This window comes from Zonotrichia albicollis, chromosome 7 (assembly GCF_047830755.1).
Source record: "Zonotrichia albicollis isolate bZonAlb1 chromosome 7, bZonAlb1.hap1, whole genome shotgun sequence".
NCBI classification, from domain to species: domain Eukaryota; kingdom Metazoa; phylum Chordata; class Aves; order Passeriformes; family Passerellidae; genus Zonotrichia; species Zonotrichia albicollis.
In genome coordinates, this window is record NC_133825.1 from 27921043 (window position 1) to 27944706 (window position 23664).

A 23664-nucleotide genomic window follows, 5' to 3' on the forward strand; every position below is an offset into this window, starting at 1 on the left:
TACTCTTGCAATAAGAAACTATAGAATGATAGTTGAGTTCTAGTTGCTATACCATGTTTAGATGTAGGATTACAAAATTCATGTGAAAAGTTGGTTCTTAGATGATTGTTAAATGGATCATGATATTGCTGGCTCTTATCTCAAAATTGACAACAGTTGTGAACTTCCATGAATGCATGGCTTTAGTGACAATGATGGAAACCTCTCCACAAGCCTTCAACTCATTATTTGGAGGAAACCAAGATGTGCATCCAGACACCATAGCAGAGCAGAACATGCATCACAAAACCAGAAATGATGTGCCAAGGTCCAACTTCAACCTTTTTTTGGGTTTTTTTTTGAATTTAGGTTCAAAATCATGTGTTTTATACAGTTAATCTCACTTTAGAGATTCAGAATGGTGGTAAAATAGAGTTTTACAATTGGAGAGGTTTGAAGCAGAGAAGGGAGGAATTGATCCTGAAGGGTAGAAATGAAGCTGAGAGTGCAATACCTTCTCTAGTGCTCTGTGAGACGTGCAGCCTGCAGAAATGAGAGTGCAGCTGTAATTTTTTTCAAAGTTAGTGCCTTAAAGTATATGATGCAAGCCTAAGCTAATATAAAAGTGCTGTGAGTATATCACAGTAGCTGTGTCTTCCTGGCATATTTTGATAAAAATAGCCTACCAAATACAAAGTAGAAATACAGGAAAGCCTGTAACCTCTCCCAGTGGCTTACTGCTGATGGACTTTGTAATTACATCTGTCTATCTCCATCTGTACCCTGCTTGGCTAGAGGCTGGATTTAAGGTTAATTGTATGATGGAGGATCCTGGCTTAAAGCTATATCTTAATTAGAATTCACAATCCTCTTTACATAAAAATATCTGAAAACTCTTTTAAAAAAACACTGATTATAGGGCAAATGAAAAGATTTTGATATTTCTTTTTTCCTAATTTGTGAATAACTTAAGTATATATAAATATATTCCTATGCCATCTGGTTTATTTCTCTCTTCATCTTACTCTTGGCTTCTGTCATCTTGCTTATTGCTCTTTGGCTTTTTAATTAAAGGAAAAAGCAGTAGAAATAACTTTTGTGATCACAGTAACATTTCAAAGGTTATTGAATGCTATGAAAAATAGTGCTGTTCTATGTTTTGAGGTTTACTGCTATTGAACGTAGCTCTGACATGAACATACTAAATCCCTTTGACTTGGGTGTATAATATTCTAATTAGTGTAATTAATCAAATTTTATTCTGTAAAATAGAGTGTTTTTCAGAAATAGATGGTTCAGTTCTTGAACTACCATACAGGGATTGCACTATCCTTGGTAAGGTTGTTACATTTAACTCTTATGTTCTGATGGTGTCCTGACTGAAATAGATCTGCTCCTAAAAGTTGTGGTTTGGAAGTATTTAATTAAATGTGTAGGAATTAACGATTACAACGTTCTGAGAGCTCTCGGGATGCAATTTGGTGAAAACAGAGAAAATTCTGGCTGTTCAATGAGTTGTGTAAGAGAAAAAGCAGGAAAATACACGCTTATGTTTCGTTTTGATTAATTTCATGTCAAGTGCTACAATGTAACTTTGGTGTTGGATATTTTTGTTTGTTTTGTTTGCTTCATTTTTTTCAACTTGTAAAATCAGTTGTTTGTTCCCTAGAGATTTTTCTTCAGCTGAAGTGAGTTTCTATAAACTAATCTTTTAGGTCTTAAAAAAAAAAAAAAAAAAAAGAGGAGGAAGAAAAAAAAACGAGGAAGTTCTAAAGACCTTCCTTAAACAGCATCACTTGAAAAAGTCAGTTTAACGAGGTGCATAAACATATGCTCCTCTTTAGCAAGAGAACGCTTTGTCTCTTGGGTTGTATTCAGATATTCCTGCTTGCATGAGTTAAGATGATTAAGTATGACCCTAATGTTGTTAAACCAGTGCCTGAGTTCCTGATATGATAATTTGCAAACAAAATTTGCTTTCTCATAGTGTCAGTTGCATTCCAGTTTGGCAGCATTTGGAAGTTAAATGTCCTGGCTTGGTGATTCCTTGCTGCTGCATATTAAATGGGAAAGGAGATGCTGGACTGAAGCAAAAGCATAAAGATATTTTTTATATTTTTTCAAACCTCAGGATTTCACTGCTTTTATTTAAAACTTTTTGTTAAGCACCTGAATCATGGGATAATAATTTTTAAGATTGTTTAAAAATTGGGAAAATGAAGTTGATTTTTAACCCAAACATAATGTATTTTGAAAATACAAAAATAGGCAGATTTGTGTACTGATTGTTGTCACTGTGAATCCCAAGTACAGGATTGCATGAAGGTCTGCCACAAGGCTGTGTAACTGTTCGGAGTACCTGACTCAAACTCATCTCTGATTAGCAAGTAATCTTTTTTAGCCATACTGCTGGAGCCATACTAAGAGTGAAGAAGGAAAGCATCTGTTCTGATATTTTTATTACTGCATCATCTAGGAACTTTTTATCTTTGTGACATTTAGTGATTAAATGGCTGACATGGTATAGAGATGTTGTGATCTTCACTCCAATTTTTTCTTGCTTCGAGTCTGGCATGCATGATTGGAACTGGTGGTTAAATGAGGAGAGTTGTGTTTGGGGGAGCAGCAGAACCGAGAGGAGAAATAGTCCTGTGACAGCACCTTGGGATGGAGGTGGTGAGAAGGGCAGTGCAGTGTGGTGGGATAGATGGTGTTAATGCTGGTGGTGTCCTCTGCAGAGAACAAACCATGCCTGGGTTTCTTTGTGAGGAAGTAGCTCTTGGGTTTATGTTTGTACCATGTGTACAGAACTGACAAGCCTCTGTTTGTGCTGGCGTGTTGTACCTTATTGCTGTGCCTGAGTGTCTGGCGATAGGGTGTGATTGTTGTCCTTGCTAATTGCTCTGCAGCTGTTCCCTCCTTCCCTCATCAGTGCCTTGGCTAGCTTGGTTACGTGGTTCTTTAAGAGGAGGTAACACAGTATCTTTGCAAAGTAAAATTGTTATACATATGTTTAAGGTACTTAGCTCATCTCCGGATTTGCACTTTAATTTTGCAGTAAACTTTATACAGAAAAAAAAAATCAAGCAGCGTTGCAGTCCCTTGCCTAGATCTGGGGTCAGCCCGAAGGCTGGTTGCGCAAAGCCAGTAATACTGCTTTATAAAGGGGTTGTACCGCGGCGCTAAAATTCATCCGTGAGTGACCTCTTGGAGCTCTGTAACTCTACACCCACACATCCTAATTGTCTGCTTAGGTCACAGCCAGCCTTTGATGTGCCACAGAGCACGGTAGGGTACTGGGCCAACTGGTTCAGCTGCCGCCTGCCGCTGCCGTGGAACAAGAGCCCTTTGTTGTGCGCGGGGACCGAGCCGCGGCGGCCCTGCCGCGGGGGCACCGGGGCCGGGCAGTGTTTGCTCTGCCGGCCTTTGGCCGGGAAGTGTCTGCTCCCTGCTCCGTGTGCGGCTTGTAGCGCTGAAATGTGGCTCTAGGTTCTGGGGGACTTAGCCGACTTCCCAGTTCGTGCTGTTGCAGGAGATCTGCTTATGTTTCAGTTTATACCAGTGGAGTTTCTTGTAAAAGCTTACTAGAAAGTGGTTTGTGTTTCTTTGGTTAGTTACTTGGGGTGGGATTTTTGTTGTTGTTTTGGTGGTTTTTTTTTCCTACTGCTTCTCTTCAGCTGCTCTTGGGCAAAGGCTTCTACTCATTTACAGTTAAAACTAATGCTGGAATGTCTTCTCCAGACCTATGTTCTGACAAATGTTCTGCTATCAAGAATAAAATTTTTAACAGAAAAATGTTGATGCATGCACACTGTCTCATGATTCCAAGTGTTGGAAAACCAAAAATCTGAGTGATTACTGAGATGTTGCTTTAAAAGAATATTGCTGTGCCAGGATGCACATGAAGTATTTTGAACCTGTATCTAAACTGATTGGCATGCAGACATGAATTTGTGTTTTATCTATCCAGATACTGCTCTTAGGATTGTTAGTGCTGGTTTTGTAGCTTCTTGCCACTTTAATATAAATTCATTCTGAAGCTTGACTAGCAGTGTTCCAGTAATTCTTGGTTGTTGAGCATACAGAACTGTAATTTCTTTAGGCCCCCACACCACAGCATTAACTTATATTTTTAAATCACAGGGACTCAGCTCAATTGTTTGATCATAGTCGTAGAATATATGTTGGTACATATGCAGTGTTTGGCAAAAGTAATATGCTTGCTTGTAATAATGCTTCCTGTGTGCTTTTTACCTAGTTTCTTATTCCAACTTTTTGTTTTCCAGCTTGCATTAACTTAAGCTTAAGGCTTATTTCATGTTATGGGCTTGCTTGCTGATCTCATTCATCCCAAAAGCAATGCTGAAGAGGGCAACAAATACAATTATAGCTATAACATAGTAGAAATAAGGAAAATTAAGTGTTATGCAGGCAGCACCTGAAACCAGGTGATAATGACTATGGTTATTAAGCAGACTTGTCTGTCTTTAATCAGAGACCTGTTTGTGGAACACGGACTTGATGAGGAAGACAATAACAACGTGATAATGACAAAGCTTAGCCGGGTTGGGAGGATTTGGGAGCAGCATATATGAGATACTGTCTGTAGAATCAACCTGTAATCTTTGGAGTTGAGAAGGAAGATGAGTTGGAAGAGAGCAGAAGCAGAAATGGATTACTGTAAGGCTTCACTGAAAGGTATGGCAAAGTTGAGTGGTTGCATTGGTGTTGAGAATCTTTATGGGCTCTTTGTTAGTATTCCTCTGGCTTTCTGCTTGGTTTTGGAAAGGAAATGGTTGAAGGTTGTGAAAAATATGGAGTAATGGTTCTTTTTTCCTTTTATAATTCTTTTATGTTACTCCTCTCCTTTTCTGCAGATTTGAATTTTTCATAGCATTTATCTATGGTTAGATGAACAGTGAATACAGTTATTTCAGCCATTCTTTTGAGTAAGTTGGCTGTAAAATACAGCTAATTGCTGTTTACAAGCAGAAACTAATGGAAATAAATTGCCAAAATTTCTTTAAAAAAGGAAAAATATTTTGACTGAGAAATCAAAATCGAATATTCAATACAACTTTTGCTTTATAAGGTTCATATTAAGAATTGTGCAGCATGAAGAAGAGAAACATTCTGTGGCCAAAATCAGAGTATTTTAGTGGTTTGGTTGTGGTAGTGTCAAAACCTACTTCCCTCTTTCACTGTTCAGCAGCATGGGAGGTTCTTCAGCTCAAGTCCCCACAACCTTGGCTTCCTGTGTTTGTGGGGAGACTGATTAAAAGCAAAATATGGGAGAAAAGAGTTATTTTTTGTGTCTTTGTGTCCCTCCCAACCCAGGATGTATGTTCCATTGCCATATATGTGCTGTGAAGTAATTTCTCCTTGAACCACATTGCCTTCTTAGTTTTGTATAGAACCTGGTGCAGTTGGATAGCTTTTCAGGTCTTGTGTGGCTTCCCAGGCAGTCAGCTTTTCTAGAGACAAACTAAGGGATTTCTGGTAACAGGTTGCCAGGAGCTAAAATGGCATGTCAAAAAAACTTCAAGCAAGTTATTGGTCCGCATGTGTCATGTAGAATTTGGTAGAAGGGAAGGGTCCTTGTAAGTGTAACGTTGACGTAATGAGTGTGCAGGTGTGATGTATCCATTTATAACTTCCTCCATTTATAATCACGTACAGAGGATATAGTCTTACTACCAGGTGAGGCTGGAAAATGGGAAGCATTGCAAACCTGCCTTTGCCATCAGGGTTTTCTGCAAGTGATTTGTATGTGAACAGAGGTTTTGGGAGTCACTGTACTCAGACATGTTTTTTTCATTTCTGTATCATCCTTCCCACACCCTCCATTATTTTATTCCTTGTCTTAAAATCTTGTGGAACTTCTCCTGGAAATCCCATGGCAGAGTTTGTATCGGCAGTGTATGTAAGTCTTGAACTGGCGGCTGCAGAATCAGGGGGAAGTTCCTGTGTTTTGGACATTCTGCAGCCTGTATTTTAGATGAAGTAAGTGCCATAGCTTCTGCTGTAGAAGTTTATTGGCACAATGTTGGTTCTGCACAGTTTGTGTCAAATGGGGCATGGCTGAAATCATCAATTCTGAAGCTTTCCTGGCTCTTCCAGAAGACCTGGTGTAATGAAGGCGTAAGTGGGGCTGCAGTTCAGAGGTGTTGTTTTTTTATGAAACTGTCATTCATAGTTGAACTTATTTTTTAAAAAATACATTTAATTAGAAGAGTGAAATGTGTAGTTGATGTTGAAACATTTTCCAGAGTTTTTTGTACCTATATGTACACACACAGGTTCCTAGACACATCTGTAATGTACACCACTGCAAGACATTCTGACAAAGGACATTATGCTTTTAGTGGCTGTATGAAGCTGAAATATTACACATTCTCAGTTCTTTAACTGGTGCAATAATTACTGTAGTATTTCAGTTGTGAGAACAGATTTCAAAATGAGCAAATTGCAATAAAGTAACAAGGTTCAAAGTTTTGGAAACATGAGTAGCATTTCATCCTGCATATTAGCTTCTTATTCCACACCAAAAGAAAAGTCCCTGAGGATGAAAATAAGCATTAGATGGTGCACAGCAGTTGTCTTCTGCTGGTGCTGTGCTGAGGCTCAGCTTCTGAGGAGCCCGTGTCTCCTGCAAGTTATAAAGAGATCTTCTGTCTGTTTTGATGAAAAGTAAACAGAATGGGGATCTCTGTCAGCTTGGTGTGAAGACTAAGATTTGAGGTCAGCAGCTTTTTCAGTCTGCCGGGAAATACAGGGATGGAGATAATGTGCCTTTACTGTTTGCTTCACTGACATAGAACTTAATTTATGTGAGACATAGAATTTATGTGGGAAGTAATTTTTTTCTTTTTCTGTGTTTCGCATTAGAGTATTTGTTGTTTGAGCAGAAACAGGAATATTGAGACAAATGAGCATTGTCTCCGGCTGTAGATCAGGTTTCTCCAGGTTTTCAATTTCATCCCTTTGTCCAGCAATTTAAAAGCACTCTTCAGCATCCCTCTCAGAAAATTTTTGCGACATTGCTTTTTAGTATTTCCATTCAGACAATAAGCAGAATTTTATTGGCCTGCCTTTTTAACAACCACAATACCACAATACTGGAGCTTCTGTCTTGGTAATAAGAGTGGGTTCTGTCATTCTAGTTTTCTTTGTGTGTACAAGCCATGCTGACAGATATTCTGCTGTTGACAACTAAACACAGGACAGAAGGAACAGGACTTCTTAAAACAAAAGTTGTGATTTGTTGTTTAGGGCTCATGGGTCATGAATCTTACTTCTCTTAAAACACACTTTTAGAGCTTTGGTGTTGCTTGACTAGACCTGTAGAGAACATATGCATACTACATTGCAACTGTAGGCATTCTATCCAGGATATTCTTTTGCTTTGAGTTTGCTGGAAGTTTTTAGTAGAAAAAAGTCAATGTGCTAGCATTAATTTTTGGTTTTCAAATTGTTTTTTTTTTTGTCTAGGTGTTAACATAATTTGGCTTAATACCAAACTACATGAAAAAGGTGCCAACTTTTTAAAGATTTATCATATTTTACATGACTGTGATTTGGTTTCTGGATTTTTCTTATACTATACCTGCTTCTTGTTGTAGGTGTTATCAAGTTGGGAGCTGTTTCAGGCTGAGCTGTCACAATGAGATCACAGTGGCAGGAGAGCTTGTGTGCCACAACACAGTTCAGAGTGCAGTTGAGAAAACTTCCCTACTTATCCCTCCTGCCCTTGTTCTTTGCATTATTTTCACTTCATGCCATCTGTGCTTAGACCTTCTATTCACAGGGACACAGGAGGTGTCAAGTGCCCTGGAAGTTTGGCATAGGAAGCAAAACACTAAAGCATGTGTTAACATGGGTATTACTCCTTGATAGGTGAACATTTCCTTTCACACCACAGCATTTTGTCCAAACTATTCCTGCTGTTAATTAGCATGGTAGTATTGTGTATACCCTATTCCCCATTCTTTTTTATCCTCTCTTTCTATGCCTGTGCCACTCACTAAAATGCAGTGGTTTATGGATGGCCACTAGAGAACAGACTGAGCTACTATGAGTGTTCTGTTTCTCAGAAAGCTTTCTGTTTCCTATTAATTTTGGGAAAAATAAACAGTAATTTAACAGTTGTTAAGGTTGATTTCTGGTTTTTTTCATGTTGAATATTGCTGGCTAAAATGTCTGGCTGTTGAAACCCCATCTGTTATCTTTCTTCTTTATTTGCATTGTTTGTGGGAAGAACAATACATGTATAGTCTATGGACATGGTGTGTTTTAACGAATTTTAAAACCACTAATAATGCTTTCAGTCATCACTAGATCTGTATTCATGCTCTTGTAAATGTAGGCCAGAGCACTTAGCATAAGATACTGTTGATCTTGACCTCAGGTATAGGAGTCGGAATTTTTTTTTTTAATAGATCATAGTTTTGGGAAGGTAAGCCTAAACATAATCTTGCTTCTGTGTATTAACAGTGACATTCTTAATTTTTTTTAAAAATCTAGTTTTAAAGAAATTAATCAAGCCGCCTTATTGTTCTGTGCAAGGCTTGCAACAGAAAATTGTTGTCATTTGCTCCAAGTGACAACTGTTTGTTTAACTCATAACACAGAAAGCCCACCTTGGTAAATTGAATTAAATATGCAATCCACCTGTGTTTGTGCACCTCTTGTTGCCAATTAAGACTTCAGTTTTTTTCTGCTTAATGAACATATACATCCTTCAGGTACAGTATTCTATATTAAAAAATAAACAAAGCCAAACCAGAAGTATGCAAGTGTTTTCCTTACCTCATTTCTTGAAAAGTGTAAGAGATAGACCTGATTTCTGGTTTTGAAAATAGAATACTAGATATCTAGGTAGGAGACAGGGATGTTGATGAGGTGATGTGTGTTTTGAAAGATTATCATATGTGTGTTTGGAGCCAAGGTTATGGTAAGGTGTTTCTGGCCCTGTAAATGTTGGTCTGTTTGCTTTCAGAATACACCTTTTCATTCTCTTCCCCAAAAATACAAATCATAAGAGCTCCCTCTCCCCACAATAATCAAATTTTTAATCTTTTTCATGCTAAGACAAACAAAAAATTAAAAGTAGGAAAATTATAGAGGTTGACTTTAGTATGAAGATCAAGAGGGTCTCAGAAAGCTGTGAAAGATGATGATAAAAAGATAGGAGACCTCTGTTTAGTACAGGAGTCAGCAGGTTCCTTAGGGCTCTGACTTCTACTGCTTGGGGGGGCATCTTGTGTGTTTGCTGCTTTCCATTGCCCTCATGGACCAAGAATAACTTTGCTGGTGCAGTGTGGATTTCCTTACCCTGTTTCTACTGATTCTAGTAGTTGGGTTTTTTTTTCCCATCCAGTAGAAGGGGGATGCTTTGTAAGATCCACTGTACTTTTGAAAACACAAAGCAAATTCTAGTGCCTCAGGAGATGTGCCAGTACAACATAACGGTTGTTTTGTGTTTAGTTTTTCAATTTGAATGTTTATCTCCACAATTTCTTTGAATCATTTTGTGTCTTGTGATATCTTTAGCTGTCTATTATCACTGCTGTTTATTTGCTGTATATTGCTTTTATTTGTATCTGCTCTTACTTTGTGTAGATGATAAATGTGCAGTTGTGTTTCTGTGTGTGACAAAGCATCCCAATTCCCAATCTGCCAGCACTTGGTTTCTGATGGGTTCTGCCCAGGGAGCACTGCTTGCCAGGCAGGCATGAATCAGTGGATGATCATTTAATCTGTGCAAATACTTGTCCTTTTTTGCTCGAGCTGAGGAACCGGGGAGGTGACATTTTAAAAACACTTAAGTTGTGACTAGAATCATCCTGCCTTGAAAACCAGATGATGCTGGTCTGCTGTGCCTAAATGTCAAGTGATTAATAGTCATGGTTAGTATTTGCACTTCCAGGGATGATTACAGGGGTTCAGCCTGACAGTAGCAGGAAGGAGGTAAGTTCTGTAACCAGGCAGGGCTTGTTCTGACTTGTTCAGAAGAACATACTTCCCTGATGCAGATTTTTAGTAAAGGGGTGTTGCTCATCTCTTCAAAGGGCCATGGTAGCTCAGATATTCAGGGTTTAGTTTTTCAAAACTTTGCTGATGGCTTCTCTTTATGTGTGATAATTGCTGTCTGATGGTGTCACCAAAGAGCACCTAAAGTTGTGCTTTTTGATGGGCCAACTTCTTAATGTAGAATGAACAGGTTCTAGATGATCTTATATACAAACTGAGCTCAAATTTAAATTGTAAAGTTCTTTGTATTCCTGGGAGGGTGTTTCTGCATGGTGCATCTTGGGTAGTTGCAAATATTGATCAGCTCCTTGGTTTTGTTTTGTTTTGGTTTTTTTTTTCCCTATTAGCCTACCTGAAGGTAACAACTTTGTTGTATTGCCTATTATATTATAGAACTCTGATGCTTAGACTTGTTAATAGTGCAGGGGGCTGAGACAGGAGCTCTGTTTGGGTGGATGAATAGGGCTTGTTGGGTTTTATTTGTTTTATCAAACAATATGCGTTTGTGCATTGAGATTCTTCCCTCTGATAATCTGTCCAGAGAATGGAGAGAAGCATGCTTTATGAAGCTGAAGGATAAATAAATATGACCAACCTCAAAGTCTCACCTGTCAGGAGATGGAACTGGATACAGACAGAGAACATGCCAAAAAATAAGAGTACTCATGGGATTAAATCTTTCTGGTTCATCCCATTGTCCTCATACAGAAGATAGTAGCACCATGTAGGTAATCTGATTTTGCTCTTGATCAGAAAAAGTCTGAGCCTCTGTGAAAGTCTGTGAAGTCATAAATGTTTCCTCTAGTTGGGAACAAGTTACTGGGTGTTTGGCATTTTTGTTTGGTTGATTTTTTTTTTTACCTTCAGGATCTCTTCAGTGGCTTGGATTTCTTTCCCCTCACTTATTTCAATTATCTTAATTCTGTACTTTTTTTAAAATTAATGATTTATTAAGTATTTTTGGAGGATCTCTGCATTTTAAATAAAACAGAATCAGCACAAGCATCTTTAATTAAAAAGCAAATTTAGCCCTTAAGTGAAAAGTTGCAGGATTTATTTTCCCATCGGGGTAAAGGGTAGCAGGGAAGGGAAAGCAATGATTTAAAGAGCTACATGCTATCAATCCTCTTTTTAGTTGAAGAATTTAAATTTTCTTTGAAGTTTTCCTGTGATGTTATTTGTGAAAGAAAGAGATAGTTATATGCTTTTGTACAAATTAAAACCCTTTTGAGATTTGTTGCAGTGTGGATTTTGAAATGTGAACTGCTTTCTAATGGATCCAAACTAATATTCACAGTTGTTTTTTACATATCTTCTAATGTACTCAAAATGTCAATTTTTGGAAGATATTATCCAAGCAGAGAGAAGATGTAGGGCTGAATATTCCTATGAGGAATTTGTGGTTCATACCACTCCTAGGAAAGATGAAACTCTTGAGCTGAGCTCCAGTCACCTGTTTGCTTGTTTGCTTTTACATGCTTCTGTTTACACAATAAGACTTCCTTCTTTTTTTTTTTTTTTTTTTACTACTTTGTATTCTTAACAGTAAAATCATGCAGCAACATAAGGTGGATTTGGGAAAATTGTGATTGAATGTAATCCACTTGTTTGTAATTTGAATGTCTGGAATATTCTTGTTTTATCTAATGGCAATGTAGAATATCTCTGTAACAGCAGCAGTACTATCAGAGGATAAAGAAAAAAGTGGTGAAAATGTCTTGTTGAGAAGAGTTGCTGTAACAAAGATGGCTGTAGTTCATGATGGAAGATTTAATACTGTGATAAATGGTGATGGTTCTGAACCTGTGTCTTCTTTGTTATTTCCTAAGCAGTTTCTCATGTTCCAGAGTAGTTGAATTTGGTCTTTGTTGTAATGTCTTTCAAATATTTGGTGTTTGTGTTCATTCCACTTCAGGCTTTAGGAGGAGTTTTTTAGAGGGAAGCCTTTTCTTAGTTTATAGGACTTGGTTTTGATTATAGTTTAGTTAGTGCTTAACTGTATGTCAGTGTTTCATGCTGGAAGCTGTATGTGAGGAAAACACTGGATGCAATGAATGTTTACCTTTTTTTCCTTAAACCCACTAACGTTCTCATGTTTTTTTCTGTCCTCTGCACCATTAACATCACTATTCTCATAACTATTGTTGAAATGGGAAGCACAATGGAACACTTGATCCTGGTGGCAGCTGGTTTTATTGATGCCATCTCCTTTAGGAAAACCTCCAATATCTGCAGAACCTGTTCAAGGAAAAAAGATCTAACGAAAGCCAGTAGAAGACAAGTGTCCAAGCCAGCCATGAAGCCTGCACAGCAAAGCCTGCTCAAGGCTACCTTTGGAGACAGAACATTTACTGGCTCTTCTGTTACTGATGTGGAATCAATGAAATGTGGGTGTTTATTTGGTTAAATGAAGAGGTTGCACAGTGTTGCAGTTTGCTATGCCCAACCACGTGGCATGTTTGAGGGCATGTTTGTGCTGTCATCAGTAGGTGAACCTGAATGTTAAAACTGTCCCCACTCCATCTTCATGCCTGCCAAGTGGTGCTGATGGGGAGGTAGCCTCTTCATTTTGGAGCAGAGGAGCAAATAAAGATGCGAAATGGTTAAGGAGAAACCAGACCTTTCTTTCAGGCAGGTGACTTCCCAGTCATGACAAGCCTTGACTTGTTTATTGTCTTAGTCACCTCTCTTGGGGGAGAGGCCACTCTTTCTCCCCTCAACAGCTCTGACTTCTGCTGTACAATATGCCATGTTCTGTGTTGTAGTCTTGTTTTCTGTCTTTCTTCTTTTCTTCTGTCACTTCTGTCTTAGTGGACTAGGGTACTATACTTGCATTTGGAGTAGCATGCTGGACGTCAAGTGCGTGTGCTGAATTTTTTGCCTGTGTCTCTTCCACAGACCCCAAGGAAGTCAGCTGCACTCCTTACAGCTTAGTGTGTGGTGTCAAGTAATGCTAATGCTATTAATTCCTGTCAGAGTGTGATTTCAGGCTTTTATCAGTACACTGTTAAGCTTTAAAACTTTTTCCAGAATTGATAGAGCCAATAGCATTTGGCTGCCTGTATTGCCAGCATTGCCACCCCTTTCCCCCCTGCACTTAAAGTTGCTCTTACAGCAAAAATTTGGGTTCTAGAAATCCTCCCCTTAGTAAGATCTGCCTGCCTCTCACTAGGGCCTCAAGTTCCCACCTATTGCTGTGTGTACACACAGTAACTGATTGCTTGGTAACCCAGACCTGTTGGTTTGAAAGGTCCTAACTAAGTCATTAGGCACTAGGTGACTTGCTACCCTTGCAGCAGTTGCATTTCTCCCAAAATAATAACTGCAAAAAAGCTCAAAGGCCAGTTTAGTATGTTGATACCGTTGCTATGTAGGAAACATCCTCTCTAGACACCCAACTGGTTTTAGTCTCCATACAGGGTCTTGTTGTTAAGAGGCCACTAGGAACATCTGTGTATAAGCAAGGAAACTCCTTTGATGGTGAAAAGCACTGTGTGGCTGCCTCCCCACTCTATCAAGCCACGGCAGAGGCTGGGAACATTGTCTCCTCCTTGTCCTGCCATGACTGAGAGAGAAGGAGAAGTAGCAGCACTGGTGTCCTCCAGAGAAGAGGCAAAAAGCAGGAGTTGGAGCTATAATTGCTTCCACATGAGTTGCTATTTTTCCAGCAGTCTCAGCTCCTAGGTAGAGTGAGCATGTGTATGCATGAGCACTCTGTTACTTGGAGGAAGATGGCTTTCAGTTCTGTTTAGTTACATGTGTTACTTTTGCCTTTAGGAAGCTTAAGCGCTGTTTTTCGGTGTATTCCCTGTGTGTGTCAGGGAGAGATCCGCTCACACACGACCAGCGGCTGAGGTTATCGGGCTGTCACTGCCCTATCACAGCCAAAGGTTACCTCCGGTGAGGGATGGGCAGTTCTTGTGGGTGGTGTAGCTGTAACCAGAAGAGGCATGAAGTTCATGCCTGGGGATTTCTGCAGCAAGCTATTTTTGTAAATAGTTCATAGGTAATAGACTCCTGTAATAATCACTCAGTACAGCAGAGCAATTAAGGACATACTTCGTTGTGTTGTTTGAATGAGAGTGTAGGTGTGGTTTCTTTTTTATATCTGTGTGTTTGTCTTTGGAAAAAATACAGTCTGTGGATCAAATATATTCTTAATTGATATTGTTACTTTCTCTGCCCCTTCTGAGGTCATAGCAGTGCTTGGAACTTGCAAGAGTTCTGGTGAAGCTATTAGCTTTGTGAAAACTGATAGATTTCTGGAAAGATCCTGTATAGATGCACACAGAATAATTGCTCCAATCTGTCTGGGTTTTCAGAAGGGTCTTGGTCACTTGGCCATGGATTTGACATTTCCTTTGTCTGTGGTACTTGGTGTGTGCAAGTAGCTTCACACAGTTCTGATGACCTTCCTGTAACTGCAGATGTCCTGAAAAGGACTTGGGCCTGAAGTCTCTATGTGACAAGGACTGACCTCTCTTTTACTGAGCAGAGTTTTGTACTCTATGCCTACAGAATAAATATGTATGTGTTTAATATGGAATTACTGCTGGCAGTAGGATTTCCTTATCTACAGCACTGGGAGGGGAAAAAGCTGTGGTTTTTGTTCTTCTTTACTTTTGCTATCTTAAATGAAATTGAGTGTCAAGGAATAAAATTAACTTGCCAAGGCGACAAGAAGATTCAAATCAAATTGTTTAGCTTAGTTATATCTTTTCTCTTAGCATTTTAAGTAAAAACTGCTATAAACAGAGACAGACGAAGCTTGGATCTAAGTGCTCTTCTGTATGAAAGTGTGTATAGTTTTTTCCATTGTAACAACACAAAAAAATTGAGTTTAAAACCCTTCTGTAACATAGCTTAATGGAACCATCTGGGGACATTTTTTTCCCCTTGTGTTTTTCTGAGTAAGGGTTGAGTATTGAAGCATGCTATGAAGAGCTATATAGAGAGAATTCATTTTTTTAGGGCTTAGCTGGGGAGTATGCATCTCCTTTCAAGTTTGCAAGGAAGCTTCTTGAGAATTATGCCAGATGTCACACAAGTAACAGGAACCGCTCTTTTGAGAGATGCATGGGTTGGAAAAGTCAAATCTCCCAACATGACTCGTAATTTCAGAGGAGGCACATTTAGTAGTGACTCCCACATAGTCCAGGTTTGACTGGTTGTGTTGATACCTCTCTTGCAGTCCTAAGAGCAGAGGATGTGAACTGGTTTGTAACTTGTAGCAAAATGAGGATTCCAGACTAGAAACATCAGGCTCATATGAGGAGGTATTGTGTAAGTAACTTCTTCAGTCAGTTGCTGGTTTGGTTCTTCAGTAGTAGTGGGCTGTTTTCTGAGAAGAGCATTCCATCTACTTTGTTCTGGCTCTTGTTAGAATAAGAAGTTTGGCCCATGCCAGTGTGCTAGGGTTATAAAAATCAGGATATTCAGAGAAAATAGATAGTATTATAAGATTGTATTGTTCTTAATGAGTTTAAAAAGGTAGATAGTATCAGGCGATGCTATCATAGATAATCCAGCATATCATACATAATCCAGCAAGGTTTATCATACATGATCCAGCAGACAACTGAAATGTTCCTGATAGCTAGAAGGAAGAAAAAATGGATACCTTTGCCTTTTTACCCGTGAAGTGCAATGGATTCCACAGAATATATTAATAGGAATTGTTAAAGCATCTGTGTTAAAAACAAAAATTAAAATAATTAATAAGAAATTGGTAGTTGTTTGATAAGATAGTTGTAGTGCCGCATCATGTTTTAGAACAGAAGACAGCACTGCTGCATTGATAATAATCAGCTCATGTGCAATCCGCAAGCTGAAATATAAGATAATTTGCTTCACCTACCTGCACTGCATTTTTACTAGAACTTGATTTTAAATTCGAATGTTTCCCATCTGCACTAAATACTGAGGTTGAAGAATTCATATTCAGTTACTCTTTTCTCTGCCTTTTGTGCATAAGCTTATGGAAGTAAATATTTCTCTTGTTCAGATGTTGCTAAGAAAATAGCAATTTTACAGATATTTGTCTAGCATTGTTTTTGATAGCTGAAGATCTGATGCTGTACTGACTGACAGCTAGGAACTGAATTCAGGGCATCTTTATGGATGTCTCTGGCTTCTGGCAACTTTTTGAATCTAGGCCTTAACATAAATTGTCATATTAAATCATGATTATTACTTAAATCTGACTTTAGGTTCATTTTTACTAAATGTTTCAGAGAAAGGTGCCTCAGTCCTTTTTCATGTGTGAAGTGTTCTGTCCTTAACAAGAGTGTATTTGTAATCACTTAGAATTCCAGATTGACTTAAACAGTAAAGCAGCTGTTTTCCCAAACAGCTCTTTTAATATTAATATCTAAATACCTCATTAATACCTTGTTATAAAAAGTTTTTTCTATTGAAAAGGAAAATAAATTTTTTGAACCTCACCACTTCTGTAAAACTGTTACAGACCAAGCTATTTGGGAAATAAAAAAAATGTGGAGTTTGAGCTGCTTAATTATTTAAAAAGCCATTTCATGTTCATTTAGTTTTCATGGTGTCCTAAAAATAGATACACAGAATAAATAACAAAGCTGTGCCTGAAAGCAGACAGGGAAGAAATAGCAAACTTTTGGTGAAATAGCATCTACTTCTATTTGACCTTTACTGCTAAGTTTGTACCTTTGTTCTTGGAGTTGCTCATATCCTTCTGGGTAAATGGCTGTGAAACATCTGAAATAAGTGTGACACAAGTGGAAGCAAATACTCCATTGAAGGTTTTGTATGAGATCAGAATTTAGTGTCTGAATTTCACACAGCTTGCAAGCAGTGACCATGTCCTGTGGTTGGTGACAAACCTGGGTGCACAGGCTGCCCTAGAAAGAATAGCTTCAGACACAGCAGGGCAGGTCCATGTAGTCTTGAGCTCCTTGGACAGTTTTGTTTGTGTAAAGGCAAAGGGAACATTGAATTTTGGGTTGTTTCCAGTTGTAATCAAACAACTGCTCCCCCAGCACGTGGGAGTCCTGCCAATGTCTGTTTGGTTTGGTGCATGGAGATGTGGATAAAGCAATGTTTGTGCTGCCCTCTCATCCGGTGCATTGGATTTCCGTCAGAAAAATCATTTGCTGACAATAAGTTGAATCAGCTGGCAGTCACTGCACTGCAAAGGGAGGTGGGAGGAGGAGCAGAATTCAATTAACAACGGAAATTTGTAGCTGAGGAGCATGGAGGGTTGTTTAACATTATCCTTAAACACAGAGAAGTAGCTAAAGAAATTTGTATGGGCAAAGGCTCCTTCCAGTCTCTGTCCTACATTAACATAAGTGTTCCTGGTTAGAAATTGTGCCTAATTTAGGAGTCAACCCTACTGCAGATGTAAATGCCATCCCTAAAGATGGATGACCTACCCAGAGCTGTGCAGCCAAGATCTGAGCACTCCCCATCAAGTGAGATAAAACACCTCATGCTCCTTGAGTAAACCCCCTTGTTCTTCACACACTGAAGCAGGTTCAGTATACTTGTCTCTTTGGCCCTGTGCTGAGGGTGTTTATTGAAGAGAAGAACTGTAGTGACACAGTTTAGTTCCTTCTTTGAGTCGAGTTGTAAGATAAGGGGGGCAGGGAATAATTAGAGGATTAAAAGTGTATATGCAATGAATTTTGCAAAGGTGAGTCCCTGTCCCTTCTTTGGCCACTGCAGTCCCCTGGGATACACTGTGCTTTAGAGCTGTGAGCAGAGCCTGTGTATTTGTGTGGAGGAGAATGAGAAGTTTCTGTGTAGTGCTGCCAGTTGACAGCTTATTTCTCTTAATCTGAACACTGTATTTTTTCTCACAAGTCATTCAGATATCATACTTGATGCTTTGTACTGCTTTCTTAAAGAAGGTACCAAGTTCAAGCTTGTTTTGGAGACATTATTTGGAGACAGCTGGCTTGGCTTTTTGTTGTTTCTCCTTTAAGAACAGGTGATGTCCACTGTTACATGGTGTTTCACAATTCAGAAGTTAGAAAGAAGAGAGAAATGTTCTGTTTTGATTTTGTATGACTGGTTTAATTCCACCAGTGATTTGATTTGATACTCCTGATGAGGATATTGCTGGCTTAGACAATTGCAGTCTTCTCAGGATGTGTAACTCTTCTCTAGGTTTTTTCTTTCTTTTTTTTTTTTTTCCTGTTTCCACCATCATTTTCTTTCTTGTCAAGTAAAATATGTATCACTCTTTCTGTGTGGCTGTTGTGTGAAAGATGAAGGCAAACTGGAACACAGTTCTTTGTTGTCCCTGGAGGTGGCTTCCGCACTTAAGCAACAAGTTCCGTTCCTGAATTTGTGAGCTCTTAAGTGGCCTTCCTGTAATCTGATTAATAAAGACAGTAATAACTTAAAGAAATTTGACTTGCTCTAGTTGTTGAAAATAGAAGGAAATGAGATTCTTAAGGTTCTCAAGTATATAGTATAGCAGTTTCTAAATCCCTGTGCTCTGCCAAAGTTGTTTAATACAGCCAGGAGCTGATCCAAAGCTTATGTCTGGATAAGTAAAAGAGAAAGCAAGTCTGCCATGTCAAGACAGGATGGTCATGTATTTTCCCTCGCCATGTGAATGTGAATCTGTAGAAGATATGCTTGGGTTTTGGTTTGCTTGTGCTTCTTGGGGTTTTCTTTTTGATGTAGTTGTTGGGTTTAGAGTTTTTTCTTATTTCTATTTTTAAGTAGGTATAGTATAGATTCTACTGTGTTTCTCAGAATCCTGTCATTGCAAGTGTAGTCTTAAACTTTAGGTACATGTCAGCAATTATTATAAATCAGTGAATTGAAATCAAATGTAGCAAGTTTTACCACTGGGGGATTTCAGTACGCAAAGTGAATACTAACAGAAAAATATTAAAGTGAACTATTTGGAAAAGTGTGGAGAAATGCCTGTGAGCTAGGTGTGAAGCGCTTTCAACCTTTATCTAAAAAAGTGTTTGACTTCTTCCTGGGTTTAATGTTCAGATCTTCTTTTGGCGCAATTTGACAAGATGGACAGTCAGCAAACAGTAAGAACAGGAAATAAAGTGGAAAATTCTTTTGGGGGAAGGTGAATTTTCAACAAGTTAATTAAAATACCATGGCTGTGCAGCTTACAAATAATCAGGGTGTTCTAGTGCCTTTAGTTGTAGAAACTGACCTGTGCCTTTTTCTTTTATTTCTTTTTTTTTTTTTTACCCTGTATCTAAATTGTTGTTGAGATGATCTTGAGTGTTTTCATTTATGTGAGGAGGCATCCTAATGAGTGGGGAAATATTTCTTGAAGCATTTGCAGGTACCGATGATGTATTGCTAGCTTGATCAAGCAAAATATGCCAAGCGCAATGCCACTTTAGCCTGGATTTAATACAAAGATGTATGTCAGTACAGTACCTCAAGATGAATTTTAATATTGTGACAGCTGTGTAGGGACCTGATTGTTGTTTCTGATGCTTACTAATACTAATGCTTCTGATGACAAAGGTGGCACTTGTTACAGATAATGAACTTGTACCCTGTGTAATTTAGAAACAAAACGAAACCAGACAATGTGACTAGATTGTTGTTGTTGTTGTTATTGTAAGTGAGGAATTATGAATGGGTCAGACGATTCCTCCCCTCTTCACAATTGTAGGTTTTCTTGATAGCATGCCATGCATGCCGGATCTTGTGTCTACAAATATGAGCTAATGTTTTAAGAACATGGCTTTGGAGAGTCATATTTCTCCATTGATGAAGTCAGCTTCACAAAACCTTTCTGTCCATTCCAGAGAGCAGAACTTAACTCATCTGAAGTCCTGTCTCTGGCTTGTAATGCAGGACAAGAAGACAGAGAGGATTAGTTTCTCAAAGATAAATAAAATGAAGATCATTTAAGATGATGAGAATTTTGAATCTTTTAATTCTTCACTCTTAAAAGCAAAAGCACCTAATAATGCTACAAGTTTCTTTAGGTGTGGAACTGCTGTGTAATCTTTTAGAGGAACTGGGCGATTTTACCTTCAATTGCTGAGCATAATTAAATATCACTTCCTGGCACAAGATTTTGTTGTGCTTGAGTCCCACACATTTTTGATACAATCTCAGTACGTGTGGTCTATCATAAAGATGTCCTACTCTGTTTAATATATTGATTTGTTTTTTTCAACTTGTGATTCTAGTCAGTCTAGGTCCAGGCTGCAAGAAATACTGCAAGGCAATACTGCAATGAGTTTAGGATATGCAAGGAGGTTAAGTGTAACTAATGTGGAAATTATTTAGCTTGTAATAAGCTTTAAATAAATAGGAATACAGCTAAATTTCTATTATTTGAAAATGTCTGAAATAGAAGCAAAAAGGTGCAGTGGATTTTTTCTCAAGCCAGTGTGTCAGTGATGTACTCATTGTATTTTGTTTAAGAATTTGAACAAAACAAAAAAATTAGATCCCGTACAATTGAATAGAATTATTGTACCAAATATATTTAAAATCATTTTTCATAGAGATTTTTCAGTTTAAACAGTCTGCTTCAAGATGCAATTTCTTGCTTATTTTCAATTTTTTTCTTTTTTGAATTGATTTTTCCATTATTACTTGTGTTAGTAAAATTATTTTATCAAATCTTGGCTTTCATTCATCTAGCATCATAGTTAGTTACATGTAGTTACAGATGTCATGCTCTTCTCTAGCAAGAAGCAGAGGAGATGAACAAAAATTAATTTCTTTTTTATTTTCTAGCCTATCCTTCCTTCAGTCTATTCTATGCAGTTATTCCTGCTGCTTCTCAGTTTTTATTTCTTCATTTCAAAGAAACTAGAAGAGAGAAATATTGGAATATAAGAAGGAGGGACTCTAGCAAAGCGAGCTCCTGAAATTTTTGAAGCAGCCTTAGGGCTTGGCTGTTGTGAGCACAGCTCTTTCATCCTGGCAGGTGCTGAAAATAGCCTAGATTTAATGGCTTTTGTACATAATCATTGCCTGTCTTTCTACCATGGTGTGTTTATCCTGTCTGTGAGGGATGGTGGAGCTGTTTGGTTAATGTTTTGATGTAGGACCTGTTCTTCTGGTAAATAAAATCTGGCGTTCTTCTAAAATGGCTAAACCAAAGGGCTTCGCTGTCTGTTGATCTATTAATACATGAGTAAACTTGCTGCTTTGTGGGTCCTTGCTTTTAAGACCAGATACTGAAAGTTGCAGATGGATGCAAGCAAATTTTATTTACAAATTAAATGAAATTTTTAAGTCTGAATGAAGTTTGAGAAGAAGAATACCAAGTAATTACACAATGAATTAGGAGTTGGTACATGTAAAGACATGAGAAACCAAAATAGATTGCCACTGTTGTCACAAGTATCACTCCTAATCTTCTATTAGAGACTTGAAACTGTGTTTTCAGTCTGTCTGAAATAACTGATATACTTAGTATTTTGCTGAACTCATTTTTACCATGTTATCCAAAATGGTGTTCTGCCACAAAAAGTGCGCAGTGAAGTTATACTTTGTTAGATTTTTATGTTTCAGTGATGTGTCTTCTCTCTAATTTAGTCATTTGAATAATTGTAGTAATTTTAGTTAATTTATATGGCACCTACAGTATCAAGGAAATGAATCATAGCTTTGTTTGGAAAGAGGAAAAGGGGAAGTTAATACTATTTTTATTTTCCTGATTCTAGGGTCTACTTACAGTGTGCTGTCCATAATGCCTTCTGACTCAGAAAGCAGCAGTTCTCTGAGCAGCATTGGTGAGTAAAGCATTAATATTAGAACTTGATGAGTGTGTCTTTTGGGAACTGGGAGAACAACTTTTTAAAGTTGCCTCTGGGAAGAGTAGAGAGATATCCTGGTCGTAAAATCAAACAAGTTGACCTATAAGATGTAACCATCCATCTTCACCAGGAGCAAGTGTACTTTTGTGCAGTGCAAGCTCAGTCTTTTCATGGCTGCCTGCAGTTGTTGCATGTAAAATCTGTTACGTTTGGATATATTGAATGATGTAACTATGCGTTGTGTTACTTTGTAAAAGGGTGTAAAAGTGGCAACTTTGTGTTTACACAAATCTGGACATATGAGAATATATTTAAGCGTGTGTGTGTGTGTGTGTGTGTGTATGTATTCATGTAGATGTGAAAATGGTGGTCAAAGGCATCATAGAAGTTATCAATAATGTTAGCCAAGGCCATAGCCTTCTAAACCTTTGACAGTGGCTGTAAGCTTTAGCATTTTTTCCCTGTGTTCCATGAATTGCTTAATTTTTTCTGTTTTTAAAATCATTGGGAAAGACAAAATATTTGGGAAAAAATTGGAGGTATGAAAACATTATTAGAGGTGTTTTGTCCACAAGATGCTCTTGTAGCAGCTCTATTAACTGTCAGTTTTCCTCATCTTTACTTTTACAAATACCTTCTGTTGTGAAATCTGTATATAAGTCATTTGCCCTGGATAGGGAATGCAGGCTCTTGCATATTTAAAGTTCCAATGTTGTGTCAGGCATCTGTAGACTTCCCTGACAGCACCAGGCAAGTCAGTTGTCTTTTTAAGGATGTGGGTAGACATCTGTTGCAGTCCTTGAGTTGAACTTTTAACTCCAGCAAGCAGGAACAAGATTTTAGGCCTGAATGAACTATTTACTGAAAATACTGGAAGCTGTGACATGTTAGTTTGATTTTAATCAAGACCACACTTGTGTGCTACTGCCTGAAGGAAGGGTAAATTTCATTTGCTGCAAGTAAATTGGGGACTGGAAATAGCAAGAAACAAGTTCCTAAATTTTTAGGACTATCAAAAAGGCACCTTCCAAAGAAAGTAGTGATTCTAAAACAAAATCCAGTAAGCTTGTGGGGTAATTGTATGACATGATGACTGAGACAGGAGAAATGCCGGTGGTACTGTCTACTTCCATTTTCATCATTTTAAAAAGGAGTGGCACATTTAAATCTTTGTTTTGTTTAATTTTTTTTTTATGTTACTTCCCACAAACTATGTGTTGTTCATATTTTAAGATCCTGACGTTCATACTGAATTTGGATCTGTGCATTTGACATAAGAAACTGTCCTCAGAATTAGTTTGTCTTTGGAGTTTGCAGTGATTGAAGTTCTTTTATGACCTGAAAATTAAGTGCCCTGCTATTGAACAAAAATTGCGATCTACTGTTATCCATAGTTTTGTTTTATTCATATTATTAATGAATGCTGGGTATTTAGTATTTAAGAGATCAACAGCCAGGAGAATTCTTTGTTTGAAACTGTTTATTTTATGGTGTGATTATAGATTTGTTATTAATGAGTCTGATTTTTGCTCCAACTGTTTTCTCACCCTCATGTCTTGTTCTGTAAGAGGCAGTATTTTTTCTGATCCAATACCAATAGAAAAATTGCTTAATAACTGACATACACTAATAGACATCGCAAGTCGCTTCAAAGATTATTTTAATACTGCTGGATTTATTGAATGACAAACCATCATAACTAAATCTGCCTGCATGCCAGCTCCCCTAAGGCTTCATATGACTAGTTTGAATGGAATCCTAACAGATACTGAGGTGCTGTAGCATTTGAGGAATTTCCTATACATCTTGCCCCCACTGTGTCCCAATAATTTTCACAAGGGTAGTTCTGTGCAATAGAAATAGCAGGTTTAAACTATGAAATGAATGCATCAGTGAAAAGAGGTAA

The 23664-nt window shown here is 38.0% G+C and overlaps 1 protein-coding gene across 6 annotated transcripts in view; it reads left to right on the forward strand.

Moving 5' to 3' along the window:
* The window catches only part of DLG5 (discs large MAGUK scaffold protein 5), a 96336-nt gene that overhangs the window by 13899 nt on the left and 58773 nt on the right, over window positions 1–23664 (forward strand). For all 6 annotated transcript variants that reach the window (XM_074544752.1, XM_074544757.1, XM_074544758.1 and 3 more), the window contains exon 2: window positions 21666–21734. In XM_074544752.1, coding sequence (XP_074400853.1) covers window positions 21666–21734 — 69 coding nt within the window. The remainder of the gene's footprint in view (window positions 1–21665; window positions 21735–23664) is intronic.